Here is a 15,826-nt window from a genome sequence, read left to right as displayed (position 1 = left end):
TTTATCATAGAAATTATAAAAGGTGACATTAGGAATAGTGCTCCCAAAATGTAAATTGCTGTACAAGTTTGTACATTGTTGCAACTTCTGTCTGGCATAGGTTGTTTTTCATTCCTGCTTTACACATGATTAGTGTGACTCAGCAAAAGTCACCAATTTACTCCCATGACGGACCCAGGACATCTACATTCTCCAAGGCCATCTCTTGGCAAAGGAATTGTGTAGGGTAGGACATTATGCAAAATGTGTACAAAATGGCTATCCCCATTCTGCTTCAATTACGACACCAGTGATTTGTTTAGACCTGGCACAATCCATTAAAAAAGAAGCATTGTAGCCAGACCACTTCAGTTCATGTCAGCAAGATTTGCCCATGGCTCACAGCCATTAAAGATGATAGAGGCCGCATTGTGGATTGCATTGCTTGTCCTGTTCTCACACTTTAGCATTCTGTGATGCTGGATTTTAGAATTGGTTGGTGCCTATTAAGAAGAAGAATAGAATCTAAGGTAGAATGGAGCCAAAAGAGCATCTATTTGTCTTTCTACCTTAAATCACAGTACCATACAAACTTCATGATAATCCTCACAAAGCTTCCACTGCCCTTATGCCATCATTTGAACTTTGTGGTGTGGTGGTGGTGTAACTAGAATTCTTGTACCTCTACTAGAAACCAGTGCCTAGAATCAGTATTAAGAGATCCAGGACTGCAGGTATTTGGCTGTAATTCCACCAAGATGGTATTTAGAAGCCCCTAATAAGTGGTGCTGTAGCAGTGCAAACCAGAAAGAAGAGCAGACTACTGGTGTGTGCTGTAACAAGTGCAGATGAGTTCATCTGATTCACTGCACATGCTTTGTGCAAGAACCAAGTGACACCAATAGAATAAAAATATGCTGCTTCCACAAATGAAGGCCTTCAATTCTCCTAGACTATTTTGAGGTGAAGAGGGGTCGGTTTCTTTATGAGGAGGCAGAGAGGCTTTCCTCAGTCTGGTGTCTGCATCCCACTCAATCACCAGGTTTTTGTTTCTTATTTATTTTTTCAGATGACACGATTGGTGCTGCCCAGCATGCTGGAAAGGTGAGTCACACAAATACTATCCAGACAGTCATCATTATTTATAGGGGAGAATCCTTTCTTTGAAAAATTCATTACTATGACTAATCAGCCTGGCCTCCATGTTTTAGTGGCAAAGTAATGCCATATGAGTCATGGTTCTGGGTGCATGAATCATCAGACGTGGAAGCCTATCTCCACTTGATTCCCTTTTTTATTTTCCCTTTCCCCTTCACTGTTGTGGTGATTTCTTTTAAAATGGAATTTAAAAAAAACCCTTCTGACTCATCGGCGTGAACTCAACAACCTGAAGTTCTGTGGGGGTGGCTGTGGTTACTGGGATGTTCCCGGGAATAACCTTCTTAAAGCCATTTCTGAGAGGCACGGGAAGCAAAATGGGTATAGAGAATAAGCTCTAGTTGTATTGCAGGTGGCAGATTGGGGGAAGTGTGCAAACAAAAGCAGGAAGCTCCTGGAATAACATGGTGCTGTAATATATACAACCTTTTGGTGCTTGTCTCCTGTAATGCATCCTGCCTATAAGGCTAGCACACCAACTCCTATAGAGCTTCTGTTGGGGTTTCCCAGTCATTTGACTGCTGCATGAGGCAGGTAGTCCTTCTGAAAGTGTAAAACTTCCCACTTCCCCCATTCCTCCCAAGTGAATTAGAAAGAAAGAATGGATGCAAAAAGACACCCTGCCATTGGTATCTTCCTCATCCTGCTTCAGACTGGTATAAGTGTCATTTTCAGCACTGTGTCTTGTTCAACATTACAAATGGTCTTCCATCCTTTCAGGATTCTTCTATCGCAGAGGGGAATGTGTGGTATTCCAGATGTTGCTGAGCTATTGATCATGTCATCTCTGATGACTGGTCATGCTGGCTGAGGCTGATGGGAGATGGGAGGCCAACAGCATCTCGAGAGCCATAGGTTTGCCACCCCTCTTCTGCAGGGATCAATTCCTTCTTGCTCGGTTGAGACACATACTAAGGTAGCTGGAAAACCAGTCTTGCTGCAGGTGATCTGTTCCAATCTCTTCATTCTTGGTAGGGTTCCTGCTTGCCTCCATAAGAATTCTGCCAACCCACTTTTACTGACTTGCAGTGACTCAGTCTAGAGATCAAATAATTGCTAATGTATATTTCACTAGCTTCTGAATTTCTTGACTTCATCCGTAACAATGTTGATGCAGACAGTTCAATTCCCTTTTATAGATTTTCTCTTATATGTGTTCCTCACATATCTCAGACTTGTTCAGAACTTCTCTGAGACCGCAGTAGTCTTTAGCATCCAGTTTAATACTGCCATACCACTTGCTCCAGTTCCTGAGCATAATACAGTGGAGATCATCTGTTCACTCCTTGTGGGTGATGGCACACTATCCTTCTCTGGAGTTTGGGATGATCAGGAAGAGTTGGAAGTAGCCAACATTTTATTTTAAATTACTCAGTATTTGGGACCTTACACATGCGGAGATGATTATGGTCAGGAATGCCCCTCCTTGTTCCAGCATTTAGCCTTCTTACTCTCCATGGAAAGAAAAACAGATACATATTTTGTTCTCGAGTTGCAGATACTTAACTTTCCTAACCTTTCTGGCATCCCTGCTTGCCCTTGTGTGGTGGTCTTGTTGCTTGTATCTCTCCATAGATTCTGAGAGTTGTGTATGACAGATTTCAGTCATTTTCTCTGTGTTACTCAAGGAATAGCTTCGACTTACCATGTTCTCACACAAGTGTCTGTCAATCTTAAATACCACTCAGTGTCTTCCATTACTAGCCCACTGTTCTTCTTATCCAGTTCTTTTTGCAGTTAATAATCCAGGACTCTATTGACCTATCTGAGATTATATTTGGCCTGATATCCAGCAACATTTAGCTAAGCATGTACAAGTTTTGGTATTTTGTTCAGGTTAGGAGCTGCTGGTGACATCTGCAGAGATGAGGAACCCCTTATGCTGGTACATCTCCCAAAGGCTTATGGATCTCTATGGATTTCTGTTGTTCCTTGGAATTTTCCTACTGGTGGTTCTATTATAGCCCTAGTTGATCTCTGAAATAAGGAGAGACAAGCTAATGACACAATTTGCTTCTAAATGTCCTTTCCCTATCCATAGAGCATGGCTATCCCTTGGTTTTCTGAGGAGGTAGGAATAATTAAATGAAAGGGAATGCTGTTAGGTGTGCAAATGGCAGAAGACTCAGACCAAACACATTAGTCCCATACTAGGGTCAACTCTGGGGTTGTGATGATTGTAAAGACTCTTACCTCTGCCACCATTGCATTTGCTCATTGTTGTCCAGAGGAACTCTTTTGGATGGTGAAAGGCCATGTTATTAACTAGTTTTGTATCCAGTCTTTAATACTTTTTAGCTACACGTTCAAATATGCAGTTGCATCTCCACTCCAGAGTTTTCTGAATAAAACCGATTATTTGGATCTGTTCTAGGCTGGTTTTAGGCCTTGTTTTGACACAAACAGCTATGGTGGATAACTTATCTGTGAGATGGACAAGGGAGAGTGCTAGCCTACTGTTTCTTTTGGATCTGTCAGTAGTTTTCAGAACTATCAACTGTTAGATGCTTCTGGGCCATCTTGCTGGGATGAGTATATGTGATACCATTCTTCCAGCAGTTCCATTACCATACAGATATCTGTACTCAGAAAGTGGTGATTGGAGACTGCTGTCTTACCCTGTGGCCTTTGGCCTATGGTGTGCCATAAAGTTCCATTTTTTTCTCGTGCTTTTGAATACATCAAATCTTTGGATGAAATCATCTGGCGTTTTTGAGCTTAGATGTCAGCAGGATACAGATGACACACAGCTTTTCCTCTTGATTCCATTGTCTGATCTCAGGGAGGCAGTGGAAGTGATGAACCAGTGTCTAGAGTCAGTGCAGGGTGAATACAGGTTAACAAGCTGAAACTTAATTCCACAAAGCAGAGCTATTATTGATTATGAGTACTGGAGACCTAGATAAGATGGTTCAATCTGTCCTGGTTGGGGTTACACTGTTCTTGGAGTAGTAGTAGTAGTAGTAGTAGAAGAAGAAGAATACCTTGGGGGTATTCCTTGATCCATCACTTTCCATGGATGCTCAATTGGTGGTTGCCAACTTGTGTTTTGTCATCTTCAATTGATAATCCACCTGTGACCAAACCTGCAGAAGATGGGCTTGGCATAAGTAATTCATGCAAAGATCCACCACCACGTTTGGTGTATAATATTTGTATACTATTTTAGGATGATGCTGAAGACAGTAATGATAATAATAAATGTGCACTTTGACTTTATAAAACATATTTTATAGCCACAAGAATTGAGAACAAAAAGCATTAAGCATCAAATGCATTGCAGCCATAAATTGGTGATTTAGTACTGCAACAATCATGATTTCACATATACAAATAGAAAATAATCCCCTGCCTCAGCCCACTCTGTGGTATAATAAAACCACAGTGGTATGAAATTGATGCCTTCTATAAAATAGACAGAAATTGATTATTAAAAATAATTAATAGTTGCAAGGCAGTTCACAGAACTAAAGCAATTAAATACATATCTCCTCCGTTTCCTATCTAAAAATAGCAGCACACCACACTTCACCAGAAAGTGCGCTGGGGGAAAAATGTCTTCATAGTCTGCTTAAAGGTCAATGCAGACCACTCTGACCACTCGTGAGCAGCATCTTGTGCGAGTAGATGGTTGTTAAAACAGACTGACAATCCCTGAGAAGCAAATACTATGCAGTCTTTCTCGAGGTGCTAGAAATTGTTCCAACCCTCTTAAGAAAAAGATCCACATTCTGTGGTAAGGTTACTTACATTCTGCATAAAGCCAAATTCATCACCTGTTATGTATATTTTATCCATAACCATACTGCAGAAAGATAAGTGGTACACTGTTCAGCACAACAGCACAATCTTTGCCTAGAGCAGTGGTGCACAATTCAAATCACGGCAAACATATTGTTGGCTTCCCCCCCCCCCCGGCCGCCTCTAGAAGTTAATTGTATTACAGAGGCAGCTTGCTTTTTACCACTTTACATAGAGCTGGGGCAGACGAGGGTTGCCATAACAACAATGGGAGAGCTAAATATAGCATGTTTTTCTACAATATTGCTTAAGGTAGAATGCTGATGAGGTATTAGGGTGTGTTCAGTCAGTCACTTTGTGCATTCATGTTAGACAAATATGATTAGAGAGAGATAGAGAATGTGTAGTAAAATTTTATATATAAAGATATCCATTGGCTCAGTTCCAGCTTGCCAAGCTATTGTCCGGTCTCTCACACCTTCTCCTAACCCCCCCCCCCCCCAATTTTGGTATCAGCAAAATCTTCATAATTGCTGTTGCTTTTATAATTCTTACCCTCTAACCTATCTTTGGGTTAATATGTAGCCTTGACTTTCACAAAGGAAAAATGCATGAATGGAACCATTGTTGCGTGGAAAACATTTTGTTTTGTCATTGAATTTTTTCCGGCTAGTGCCCCACTGTGTTGCACCTACAAAGAGATAACCTTAGTGCCCTGGACTTCAGGGAAATCTTGTAGCCACTAGGACTGTAGCATTAAAATGTTTGGATTGCTCCATTTAAATTTTTTTTTTAATCAACTGCAAATTGGGTAAGAGACTTTTAAATTTGTTGTACTTATTTAGTACTGGTAAAAAATGCAGACAGAAACCCCCATGTTAAAAAAAGCATTCACTTTTTTGTGTGAGAGATTGAAGAATGCCCGTTCTAAATTATGCCTGTTGCAAAACATGCATGTTTATATAAAGGAAAGGGCATGTACTTGGTTTTTAGAGTGTTTACTTTCTTACAGTTTTCTTGAATGCATGCTTACTTGGATTCTTGATTATTCTATTAGCCAACGCATTGAATTAGTGCAATTAAGATTTCTAGGAGCAGCTATTTTTGAAATTGACCCACCAACACTGTGTAGATAGTGTTGCGTACTTATTGCAATATCTTTTCATTATGCATGCTCTTCAGTATTCCACAAAGTCGTGTCCCTAATGCACAGGAAGTATTAACTTGCCTGCTCTGTGCTAATTATCACCCCCTCCCATATAACATTAACATATTAATTGTAGCTATCGTGTGATGGCTTGAATGCATGAAATAACTGTCCTCAGTCACATGATGGTGACTTTAAAAGTTAGAATGGAGGATTAGAGAGAACCAAGTGAATTCCCCTGCTGTGAGTTGCATGGAAGTAATTCTTTCCCTCCTCAGGCAACTGGCTAACTGCAAGTTTACTTTAAAACATCTTACCCAAATTACCATATTTCATTTACGATAGAAGAGGTCCCAAAGTTTGGCTTTTGGCTTACTGGCAACTGAAACAAAAACTCCAAAATGGTTGCAAAGAACATTTTCTAAATGAGTAGCGTGATCTAGTAAAATATCATTGAGCTTGATGGAGGGTTTTTTAACCTGTAACAGGAAAAGCAGACTATGTTGTGCAAAGCTGGAATTGCATTTTGTTTGAAATGATATCTGCAAAAGGCAAATCCAATTGTTAGGGGTAGACCATGGGCAGCATTTTGAGATGAGTGTAGAGTGAGTAAGATAGTCCAGGGATCAGACCTGATGAAAGAGGTAGGGCCAAACATGGTCAGGGTCCAAGCTAGGAGTTGGAACCAAAGAAACATGTAAGAGCTCTGCCAGATAAAAATTAGGCAAGAAATTTTATAATTTGCTGTACTATTTTGTTCAAGTAACTGCAGCATTCTGTCCGGCATCTAGTCCAGCATTCTGTTTTCACATTGGCCAACCAGATTCCTATGGGAAGTCCACAAGCAGGACATGAGCACAGTAGCAATCTTCTACTCAAGATCCCCAACAAAGTGGCATTCAGACAGGTTCTGCCTCTGACACTGGCAAATATAGTACATAGCAGTCGTGACCAGTGGCCATTGATAGCCTTCACCATCATGAATTTTTCTTCTCTCCTTTTAAGGCTGTCCAAGTTGGCAGCCATCACTATATCCTGTAGTACAAATTCCATATAACTGTATTCTCTGATCTACTTTCTTTTGTCTATCCTGAAGCACTCACCATTCAGCTTCGTTGGATGACCCTCTGTTTCTAATATTATGTGAGAGGAAGAAAAGCTTTGCTCTTTCTACTTTCTCCACACCTCTATTGTGTCCTCCTTTACAATTTGGGACAGAGATGGAAATAAGAAGCAGGACTGAAGAATAAGATGGGCCAAAAAAAACCAACTAAGCCAGAATTCACAAACATGCCAGAGTTCAGGAAGACCTTTATGCTTCTTCCTACCCAGAAGGATTCAGTGAGTGGGTGGAACCAGGCAAGAAAGTTCTTTGCTGAGAAGACCAATTCAGTAACATAGGGCAAGGCAGTGCATACAGATCCAGCACTTCCTGACAGCCATGGTGGTGATAAAATAGATCTTTACATTACTGTAGAAGGTTAAAGTTTCGTACTTCTTGGAAGTAGATGTAGCATTTTCGTACTTCTTGGAAGTAGATGTAGCATTTTCAGTGATTACAAATAACCACGTTCATTAGGCATGCAAAGACTTGTCAGACTTTCCCCATTGATTCTTAGCTTGTGGGAAACTGCCATGCTGTAGAAATAAATAAATAAAAATTGTCCAGAAGCACCTTAGCAGAACAACTAAGTTTGCTCAGGGCATAAGCTTTCGTGTGCATGCACACTTCTTCAGATACACTGAAACAGAAGTCACCAGACCTTTATATGCCATGCTGTAGAAAGGATCATCAGGATTTCAGCTGCAAAGTAGCAAATACTTAAAGAAACATTCCTTTGGTTTTTTTTTTAAAAAAAATCATTGACAACAACATTTGTCTTCTGTAAAATCTGTACAGTGTGGGGAATCAGAATTATTTGTCCCTATTAACTCATGCTGCTTTTCTTTTAGTTGGCATCTGAAGAGGTCTCTCTGAATGTACACATGGGTGTGTTGACTTTCATTTTATAGCAGAAGCATGACCTGGGATTGTGGGTTAGCACCAGAGGATTGTGAGGTTGGGCATTTCTCTTAGAAGAAAAGAAGGCATCAAAGCAGGAGCCAGAGAGAAGCTAAGCTCTAAGAGGCATTAAATTATCATTTCAGTACAATATGATGTTATCACGTATCCATGCCTACACAGGTATATGCACCCATAGAGCACATGCTAAGACCTAAACTGTCATTTAGGGAACTGGCGGTGGAAAAAATATTTGTAAACCAAACTTTGGTTTCTGTAATAACCTGTTTCAGTTCTTCTGTTTCTAATGGTTTGATTTGATATTTTATGTTTACCTGTTTAGGTCCAAGGGAGTTATAGTAAACATTTCCTCTTTTTCTGCGATTAACCCAACTCCATTGCTGACTGTGTATTCCGCAACCAAGGTAAATTTATTTATCCCTTTATTGCATTTATGTATTGTGCATCCTACCAAGTTATCTGGATGGTATACAGTAGACAGTAAAATACTGAATATAATTCACAATAAAATCCTTTAAAATTAAAATTGTAAAATAATTCACAAAGAAGAAAGCCCATCAAAAAGTGAGCATAGGTGGGTTTTTTATATTTCATGTCCTAAAATCTTCTAGTTAAGAGATGATATAATGTTGTCTCAGTTCATGCTTTCCCACAGATGTTGTGAACTGCACCTCCTATCAGATATTTAAAAAATTAACCAAGTGCTTTCTGGTGGGCAGTCACTGTAATTTGTAAGCATGTTTAGCAAATGAACTTGTTCATATTTCAAGCAACGTTTAGAGCAGGGGATAGCATACATCAAAGTTGATGCCTCTCAAATTGCACAGGGTGAGGGTATTCCAGAGAACCAACATCACAATAGAAAAGTTGTCACGAGATGGCAATCCACCAGCCATGATGGCACAACCAGCTAGACTGCCTCCAATGATGGTAAAGATTGATGATTTCTGTCTAGAGCAGTGTTTTTCAACCTTTTTTGGGCAAAGGCACACTTGTTTCATGAAAAAAATCACGAGGCACACCACCATTAGAAAATGTTAAATTTAACTCTGTGCCTATATTGACTATATATAAAGTAATTCTCTTGAATTTTTCAATTTTTCCCACGGCACACCAGGCAACACCTCGCGGCACACTAGTGTGCCGCGGAACAGTGGTTGAAAAACACTGGTCTAGAGGAAGGGAGTCTGCAAGGTATCTCCGGTCCCAAGTTGTTCAGAGCTTTATATGTTAAAAACAAAGCACTGAGCATGGTTTGATAGCAAATAAGATAGCTATTCTTTTTACTCTTTTAGTGCATGTGTGTTGTTTATTTATTTCATTATGAGTCACTTCTCATGAGACATCCCAAAGCACTTTACAAAAGGTGTATTATGTGTATAGCTAGGTACCCTACTCAGCACCCTAACTGCTGCTAGTTGCAGTTTCCATGCTAAGTCCAAGGGTAGCCCCTCATAAAGCTCATTACAGCAATCTAATTATGAGGTTACAAGTAATTATGAGATTATTTGTCCTTCTGAGATTGCCACATGCAAAACTCCCATATCAGACCTTAGTTAGCCCATTCTCATGAGATTTAAGACAGCTTTGTTCACTATTGAGGTTGGTTGGATATAATACTAAACCACCATTTAGCATTATGAATATAAACCACTGTGAGGTTTGGGCTCATGTAGCTCTGTGTCTCTTCCAGCAAAGCTGTGAGGAGTTGAGAAGCTTTTGTTTCCAGTTTAGATTAACCACAGCTTGCTGTGTTATGCAATACAAGTTGTGACTATTGTTGACTAAGTTTGGTTGAAACAAATTAATTTTAAAACATTTTAGGAAAGTGAGTTTTTTCAACTACCCTTAGTTAAGATTAATGACAGCTGACAACTACAGATTAACCTGTAGTTAATCTGAAATGGAAGTGGGAAGCTTCTGATTGCCTTGTGGCTTCTCTGAAGGAGGACAGAGTTGAGGGGAGAATGTGAGGCTGTGACTCATCCTTGTCACGTTAAACCATTGTTTGGCATTATGTTAACAAGCCACACCGTAATCTCTAAAGGCTGAGATTCTTAGAAAATGGAATGTTGCGTTTCTAGGGAAGTGTAGTATATATGTTGTATATATGTATGGGACTCACATTTGACATTTCTAATTCATCTGTTTAAAGTACCGGTAGATGAGAATATAGTTTGAACACAAAGTGATGGTTATGAACATGTTTTAGTTGGTGAAGATGAAGTACTTTTTTAAAAACTTAGCTAAGCATGTGATTCTAGAAACTCTGGAGAAAGGAGAGCATCTAGATTAGCATCCTCATCCTGATCAACCATGGTTTGGTTGCAGTCCTCTTGTATAACTTCCGTCACATACACACAGCTTTTGGCTTGGAATACCACCTTCCGCCGAATGCTATATTTGTAGAATTAGGCAGGGTTTGTCTTTCGTGAGGAAAATATATAAATTATGCTGCAAGTTCATCTGCATATAATACATTCCTAACATACTTTCCCATTGCATTTATTTAGGCTTTTGTTGATTACTTCTCTCAAGGTCTCAGTGCAGAATACAAAAAGAAAGGTATCATTGTGCAGGTGAGGTGAACTGTTTTGTTCTTATAGCAGGTGGCGCTGTGGGTGTTATAGCTCTACTGTTGTTTAACTGGTTGTTTCCAGTTAAGATAGAGAAAGTGTGGCAACATCTGAGGCTTTGCTTGAAGTCCCAGTGCTGACCTAGGCTTAGTGGAAGCAGTGCCTTTTCATCAGTTGTGCCCACTTTGTGGACATAACTCCCTCGGGAGGTAGCTTTATTTATTTAATTATTTATTTTTAGTGTCTGCTTGAACATGACTGTTCCAAAATTTCTTTAAGGTGGAACAGTTTCTTATATTGAGTTGCTTTTACTGCTGCTGCTCCTCATGACCAATTTTTGTATTCTAATTGGTACTTACAAGGTTTACAAGGTTTAAAGTGTAACTTTTAATTTTATTTATTTAGTCCATTTTTAAACTGCTCTTCATCAGTTAAGAACCTAGGGCAGTTTAAAATATATCTATTTAAAACAATATTTTTAAATTAAATTTAAAGTGATATTCCTTACTTGGGAGTAGACTCATTGAAATAAATGGATTTAACTTCATTGATTGTGGTTGGAAGATCCTTTGCTGTTTTTCTGTAACTTTACTTTGGGGAAATGGAACACCTATGTAAGCTATCTTAGAAGGTGAATGAATAAAATATTTAGTTGAGGAAAGGCAATGTGGAAAGGTATTACAGTACTAAATGTGTATTTAAAGAATGATGGAGATGAATAGACCAGCTCTTAGACCAAAAACTGTATAATGCTGTGACTGCGCTATACTACAGTTTGGTTGCCAGTAGTCCATCCTTTGGCGCCACCCAGTGCTGTAGCTGAGCAACACAACTTTAGATATTAGGCAAGTTTGCACGTAATATTAAACCATGGTTTAGTACCACATGCATGAGCGAAAACAATCCCAAGCAAAGACTCATGCTTGCATGTTGAGCTCTTTTTCTCAGCTTTTTCCAGGCAGCTGGGAAAAGGACTTTGGCCATGTTTCCTTTCAGGCATCCCATCCAATCAAGATTGTGGTTTAGCACATAGGGAGGACACAAAGGAATATGGTTCCCCATCCCTGGCTTCTCTGTCCAGCCCTCAGAACTCTCTCAAGGCCACACCCTCCAATGTCCCCCCCCCTTCTTTAAGTATGTTTACCTGGCTGGAATCTCTCCCTGACCTCTAATAATTCACCTGTATTGCCTGGGTGCAGTATAGAGAGGCATGTATGAGGTGGGTGTAGAAACAACAAAGGTAAAAAATTGTATTCATTTCTCTATCCACTTTTGCCTCCTGCCCACCAATGGCAGGTGGCTCCTGAAGAGTTGCCCAGAAAAGAACATAGCCCTTGGACTGAAAAAGGTTACCCACCCCTGGTTTATCACAAAATCTGGTTAGTTAAACAAACCCGTTCCACAACCTGTTGTTAAAGGTTGATCAGAGTTAGCATGGACTACGACCCCCAGTTTGGACAGCACAAGGCAAAGCCATTGTCCTGGCTCTGCAGCTGGTGGATTGGGGAGGCATCTTAACATGCAAGCCTAATGCTTCACTTGGGATTGTTCCAACTCAAGCTCACAGTATTAAGCCATGGTTTGGTGTTGGGTGAAAGTGGGGCTTTCAAGACTTAGTTAATTAACTTATACAGTATTTGATCCCCTGCTAAATTTGCCCGTTTGCCCTCTGATGAAGAAATGTAGGTGTCTTTTGTACAGGTACTGTAACGAGCTGGGATTACAGGTAAGACCTCTCCCTTACAGCAGGTGCTTCTAATCTCAGCTCATTACATACAGTGAAGATACCAGGTAGCCTGACATCTGGCTGGTTGATAGGGGATCAAATGCTTATTTCACTCATTATAATGCACATCTCTGACTTTTGTCTTCTGAGTTTCTGGGGTTTTCCCTGTTGTTATTCTACAATAAACCTACCATTAAAATTATGGACTGCTCATTTCTTCATCAGAGGGCAAACAGGAAAATTTAGCAGGGGATAAAATACATTCCCCCCTCACTGTATCTTGCATTTTGGTCTTATAAACTGTGTTAATAAGAATAGATTGCTTTGTGTATGCAGGATGCTACCCAGAGGTATGGTACAATGAGAGCTACACAGTGAGATATGGCTTGATATGAGCTACCCATCTTCTATTTCCATTGCAGACAGTAGTCTTATTGGCACCTATAAGCAGTATCAAAATGATGCATATTACTACTATTTCTAATAAATACTCTGGAAATCAACAGTGACTAGTTTTTAACTACCCAAATGGTCTTATTTCCACAAGGGGATATTTACATCAGGCCTGCCACATCCTTAAGAACCAGCATACCTGAGTCAGGCAAAGCTTGTTACTGCTTTGTGCCAGCCCTTTCTGCTGATTTGGAATAACTGGGTTGGTGACAACAGCAGGGCAGGGAGAGGAGAGAGCAAGTGGGAGCACATATGTGGAAGAGAAGTACCATATCCCTGTCAGCAGTTATCTAATGCAAGGTCTTCTGATGGCCATTTTAGTAGAGATAATGGCTATTGGGGTGAACTAGTAGTTGTGTTTGGAGAAGAATTTGCACATCATGAATTACTGATGTTTTAATGATTTTCTATAAATTGCTATGTGATGTCTTCCTGAAAAGCAAAAAAGTGTAATAATAAATCGTTGAATGTGAAAACATATTGCATACGATAATATAGTGAAAGCTGTTTGCATGTTGAATCACTTCGTATTCATCGTGATACTTGTTTCTTGGCATAATAATTATCCATGAAGGCATATTTTAAGAACAAGAAAAACATTCTGCTATTCCTTTCCTTTTCAGAGCGTTCAGCCATATTTTATAGTTACAAAAATGACCAACATCCGTAAACCATCAGCCTTTAAACCCACTCCTAAAGACTATGTAAAATATGCCCTCAACACCGTTGGTCTTGAGACACAAACTGCTGGATGCCCAACTCATGCATTGGTGGTATGTATTAGTCAGTTTATTACTCTTAGTACATTTGCTATTTGTGGAAAGAAAATGGGGATGGAGAACCTTTTCGACTCCCATTGCAGGTCAGCTTTGACAGATGGGTGGGACAACCTACCTGTCATTCACATGATGTCATGATGACACCAGATAGCTCACAAGTGAGTTGTCCTGCCCACCAGCTGGCTGCCGGGGACTTGGGAAGCACTATGCAAAGCCCTGCACAGCTGATCCAGAAGGCTTTAGCTGAAATAATTTTTGCAGGCTTTGGTGTTTGGCTCCTTGAACCAAATACTTTCCCTTGCCAATGCACTACAGGGATTGCACTTTTAAGGCTCCCAGCTGTGCCATGTCTTTATCTGCCCCACACCTGACATCATATATGACAATAAAGTTGAACCCCCAGCAGGCTAAGTTGGGTCCATGGACTGGAGGCTCCCCTCCTGTTTTAGAATACCAGGTGCTGTTTGTGGGCTTCCTATAGGCATCTGGTCGCAACTGTAAGAACAGGTTGTTGGACTAGATAGCCACGGGTGGGGAATATTTGGCTCTCCAAATATTATTGACTAGTGGTTTAAGCCCGTTAAAATAATGGACGCTAGAACATATGTTGTCAATTATACACACACATATACACACACACATTTTTATATTCAGTAAAGCAAATAATTCAATTAGACAGCGCCTATATGATATCGAGAGACAGAATAATATATATAGAGAGAAAGAGAATATATATACAGAAGCCATGACTGTTTAAACCGGCATCGTCGCGCTTTCCCCGCACTGTGCAGACGGGCCCCTATCCAAGAGCAGACCCCGGCCGAGACCAACGGGGCCTGCAGCCAGCTCAGGGGGCCTACTCTGAGCAAGGCGCCCGTGGACCGCTACGTGGCATCCTCCCCCGGCCCTCCCCGTCTGTCAGAGGCCCCTGCGGGAAGAGAGGCGGGCGAGGGCCGGGGAGGAGTAGGAGGAGGTGTGTGCCTAGGCCGTCGCTGTGAGGCGGCTCCTCCCGGGCCGAAGGGGAGCCTCTCCCCCGGCCGCTCCGCCCAATCAGCGCTGGCCCGGCTCGGCCAGCGGCTCCTCCTCCCCGGCAGACTCTTCCTTTCCCTCGAGCGAGGCAGAGCTTTCGCCGGCCAGGCTGGGCAAGCCCCGACATCGACGCCCGCCATGGACGTCCAGCGGCTTTGCAGGGGCCCGGCCGGCTCCGAGCCCTTCTGGGTGAGAGTGTGGGGTGGGGAGGGAGAGAGATGGGGCAGCATCCCTGGACCCAGGGGCCGGGCTTTGTGGGGCGGGAGGGGGGTCCCCCCTCGCCCGGCAGCGGCGAGGCAAAGCCCCTTTGTGTGTGCACCGCCTCCACCCTCAGCAACTGGGATTCAGTAGGGAAACTGGCAGGGTGGGGACGACGACAGGCAGCGTGGCCTCCCTTCTCGGCCTCCCCTCGGCCTCTGGAGGCTGGCGTTCTGAATCAACCGCCCCGCTTCAACTGCCGCCGCTGCTCCCGGCCGATGTCTCTCCATCCAATCCCTGTGTCCCTGGGGCACATGCACAGTAGCGCAAACCCAGAGGCACAGGGACTGGACGCAGAGACACTTGCGTTTTATATATATAGATGCTTTCATCATCCCTGGCCATTGTCCATATTTGCCGGGGCTGATGGCAGTTGTCATTCCTCAACATCTGAAGGACCAAAGATTTCCCACTCCTGAAAGTCCTTTGACCTGATCCAGCAGGGCTCTTGTATCTTGTTAATATCTGGGTTTCACTGTTATAATTAGGTTTCCCTTATGGTCACATTAAATTCTGGTCTTCAGAGATTTGATAATGAACCTTTTTCTTCCTCCATTTCTTAGACCTGGTTTAGCAGGCTTGTGCCCCAGTGGTATTTCACAAAGATGGCGCTTGACACGAACATAAAACTGAGAGCTCGTTATTTGAAGAAACTAAAGGGGAACTGAGTTGCATCATCATGACCAATTGGTTGGTAGTTCTGTGGATACATTGAGGAGCGAAATACTGGTCATATCTTAAAGTTCTTTCAAATGGGATTTTCTTTTGGGACCACAGTCCAGCGTGAACAAAGAGAAAACTGAGGAGCATGGAAAAGGCAACCAGCAACTTGTTGATTTTGTTTGTTGTTGTTCTGCATTATTGTTTTAGAATGTGCTTTTTCGATGTGACTTGAAACAGTAATGGATACTTGTAGTTACTAGCTTTACTAAAATGCACTTAACACCAACAGATGTT

The 15,826-nt window shown here is 41.5% G+C and overlaps 1 protein-coding gene across 1 annotated transcript in view; it reads left to right on the top strand.

The window, feature by feature from the left end:
- HSD17B12 (hydroxysteroid 17-beta dehydrogenase 12) overlaps window positions 1-15,826 on the top strand; it is a 52,170-nt gene extending 36,344 nt beyond the window's left edge. The window contains exons 7-11 of the mRNA XM_033149534.1: window positions 1,049-1,083; window positions 8,371-8,452; window positions 10,562-10,627; window positions 13,427-13,576; window positions 15,433-15,826. Coding sequence (XP_033005425.1) covers window positions 1,049-1,083; window positions 8,371-8,452; window positions 10,562-10,627; window positions 13,427-13,576; window positions 15,433-15,537 — 438 coding nt within the window. The 3' untranslated portion in view covers window positions 15,538-15,826. The remainder of the gene's footprint in view (window positions 1-1,048; window positions 1,084-8,370; window positions 8,453-10,561; window positions 10,628-13,426; window positions 13,577-15,432) is intronic.

Source organism: Lacerta agilis, chromosome 1 (assembly GCF_009819535.1).
Source record: "Lacerta agilis isolate rLacAgi1 chromosome 1, rLacAgi1.pri, whole genome shotgun sequence".
Lineage (NCBI taxonomy): Eukaryota > Metazoa > Chordata > Lepidosauria > Squamata > Lacertidae > Lacerta > Lacerta agilis.
The sequence above is the reverse complement of the archived record's forward strand: the minus strand, read 5'-3'. Positions and strand labels throughout refer to the sequence as shown.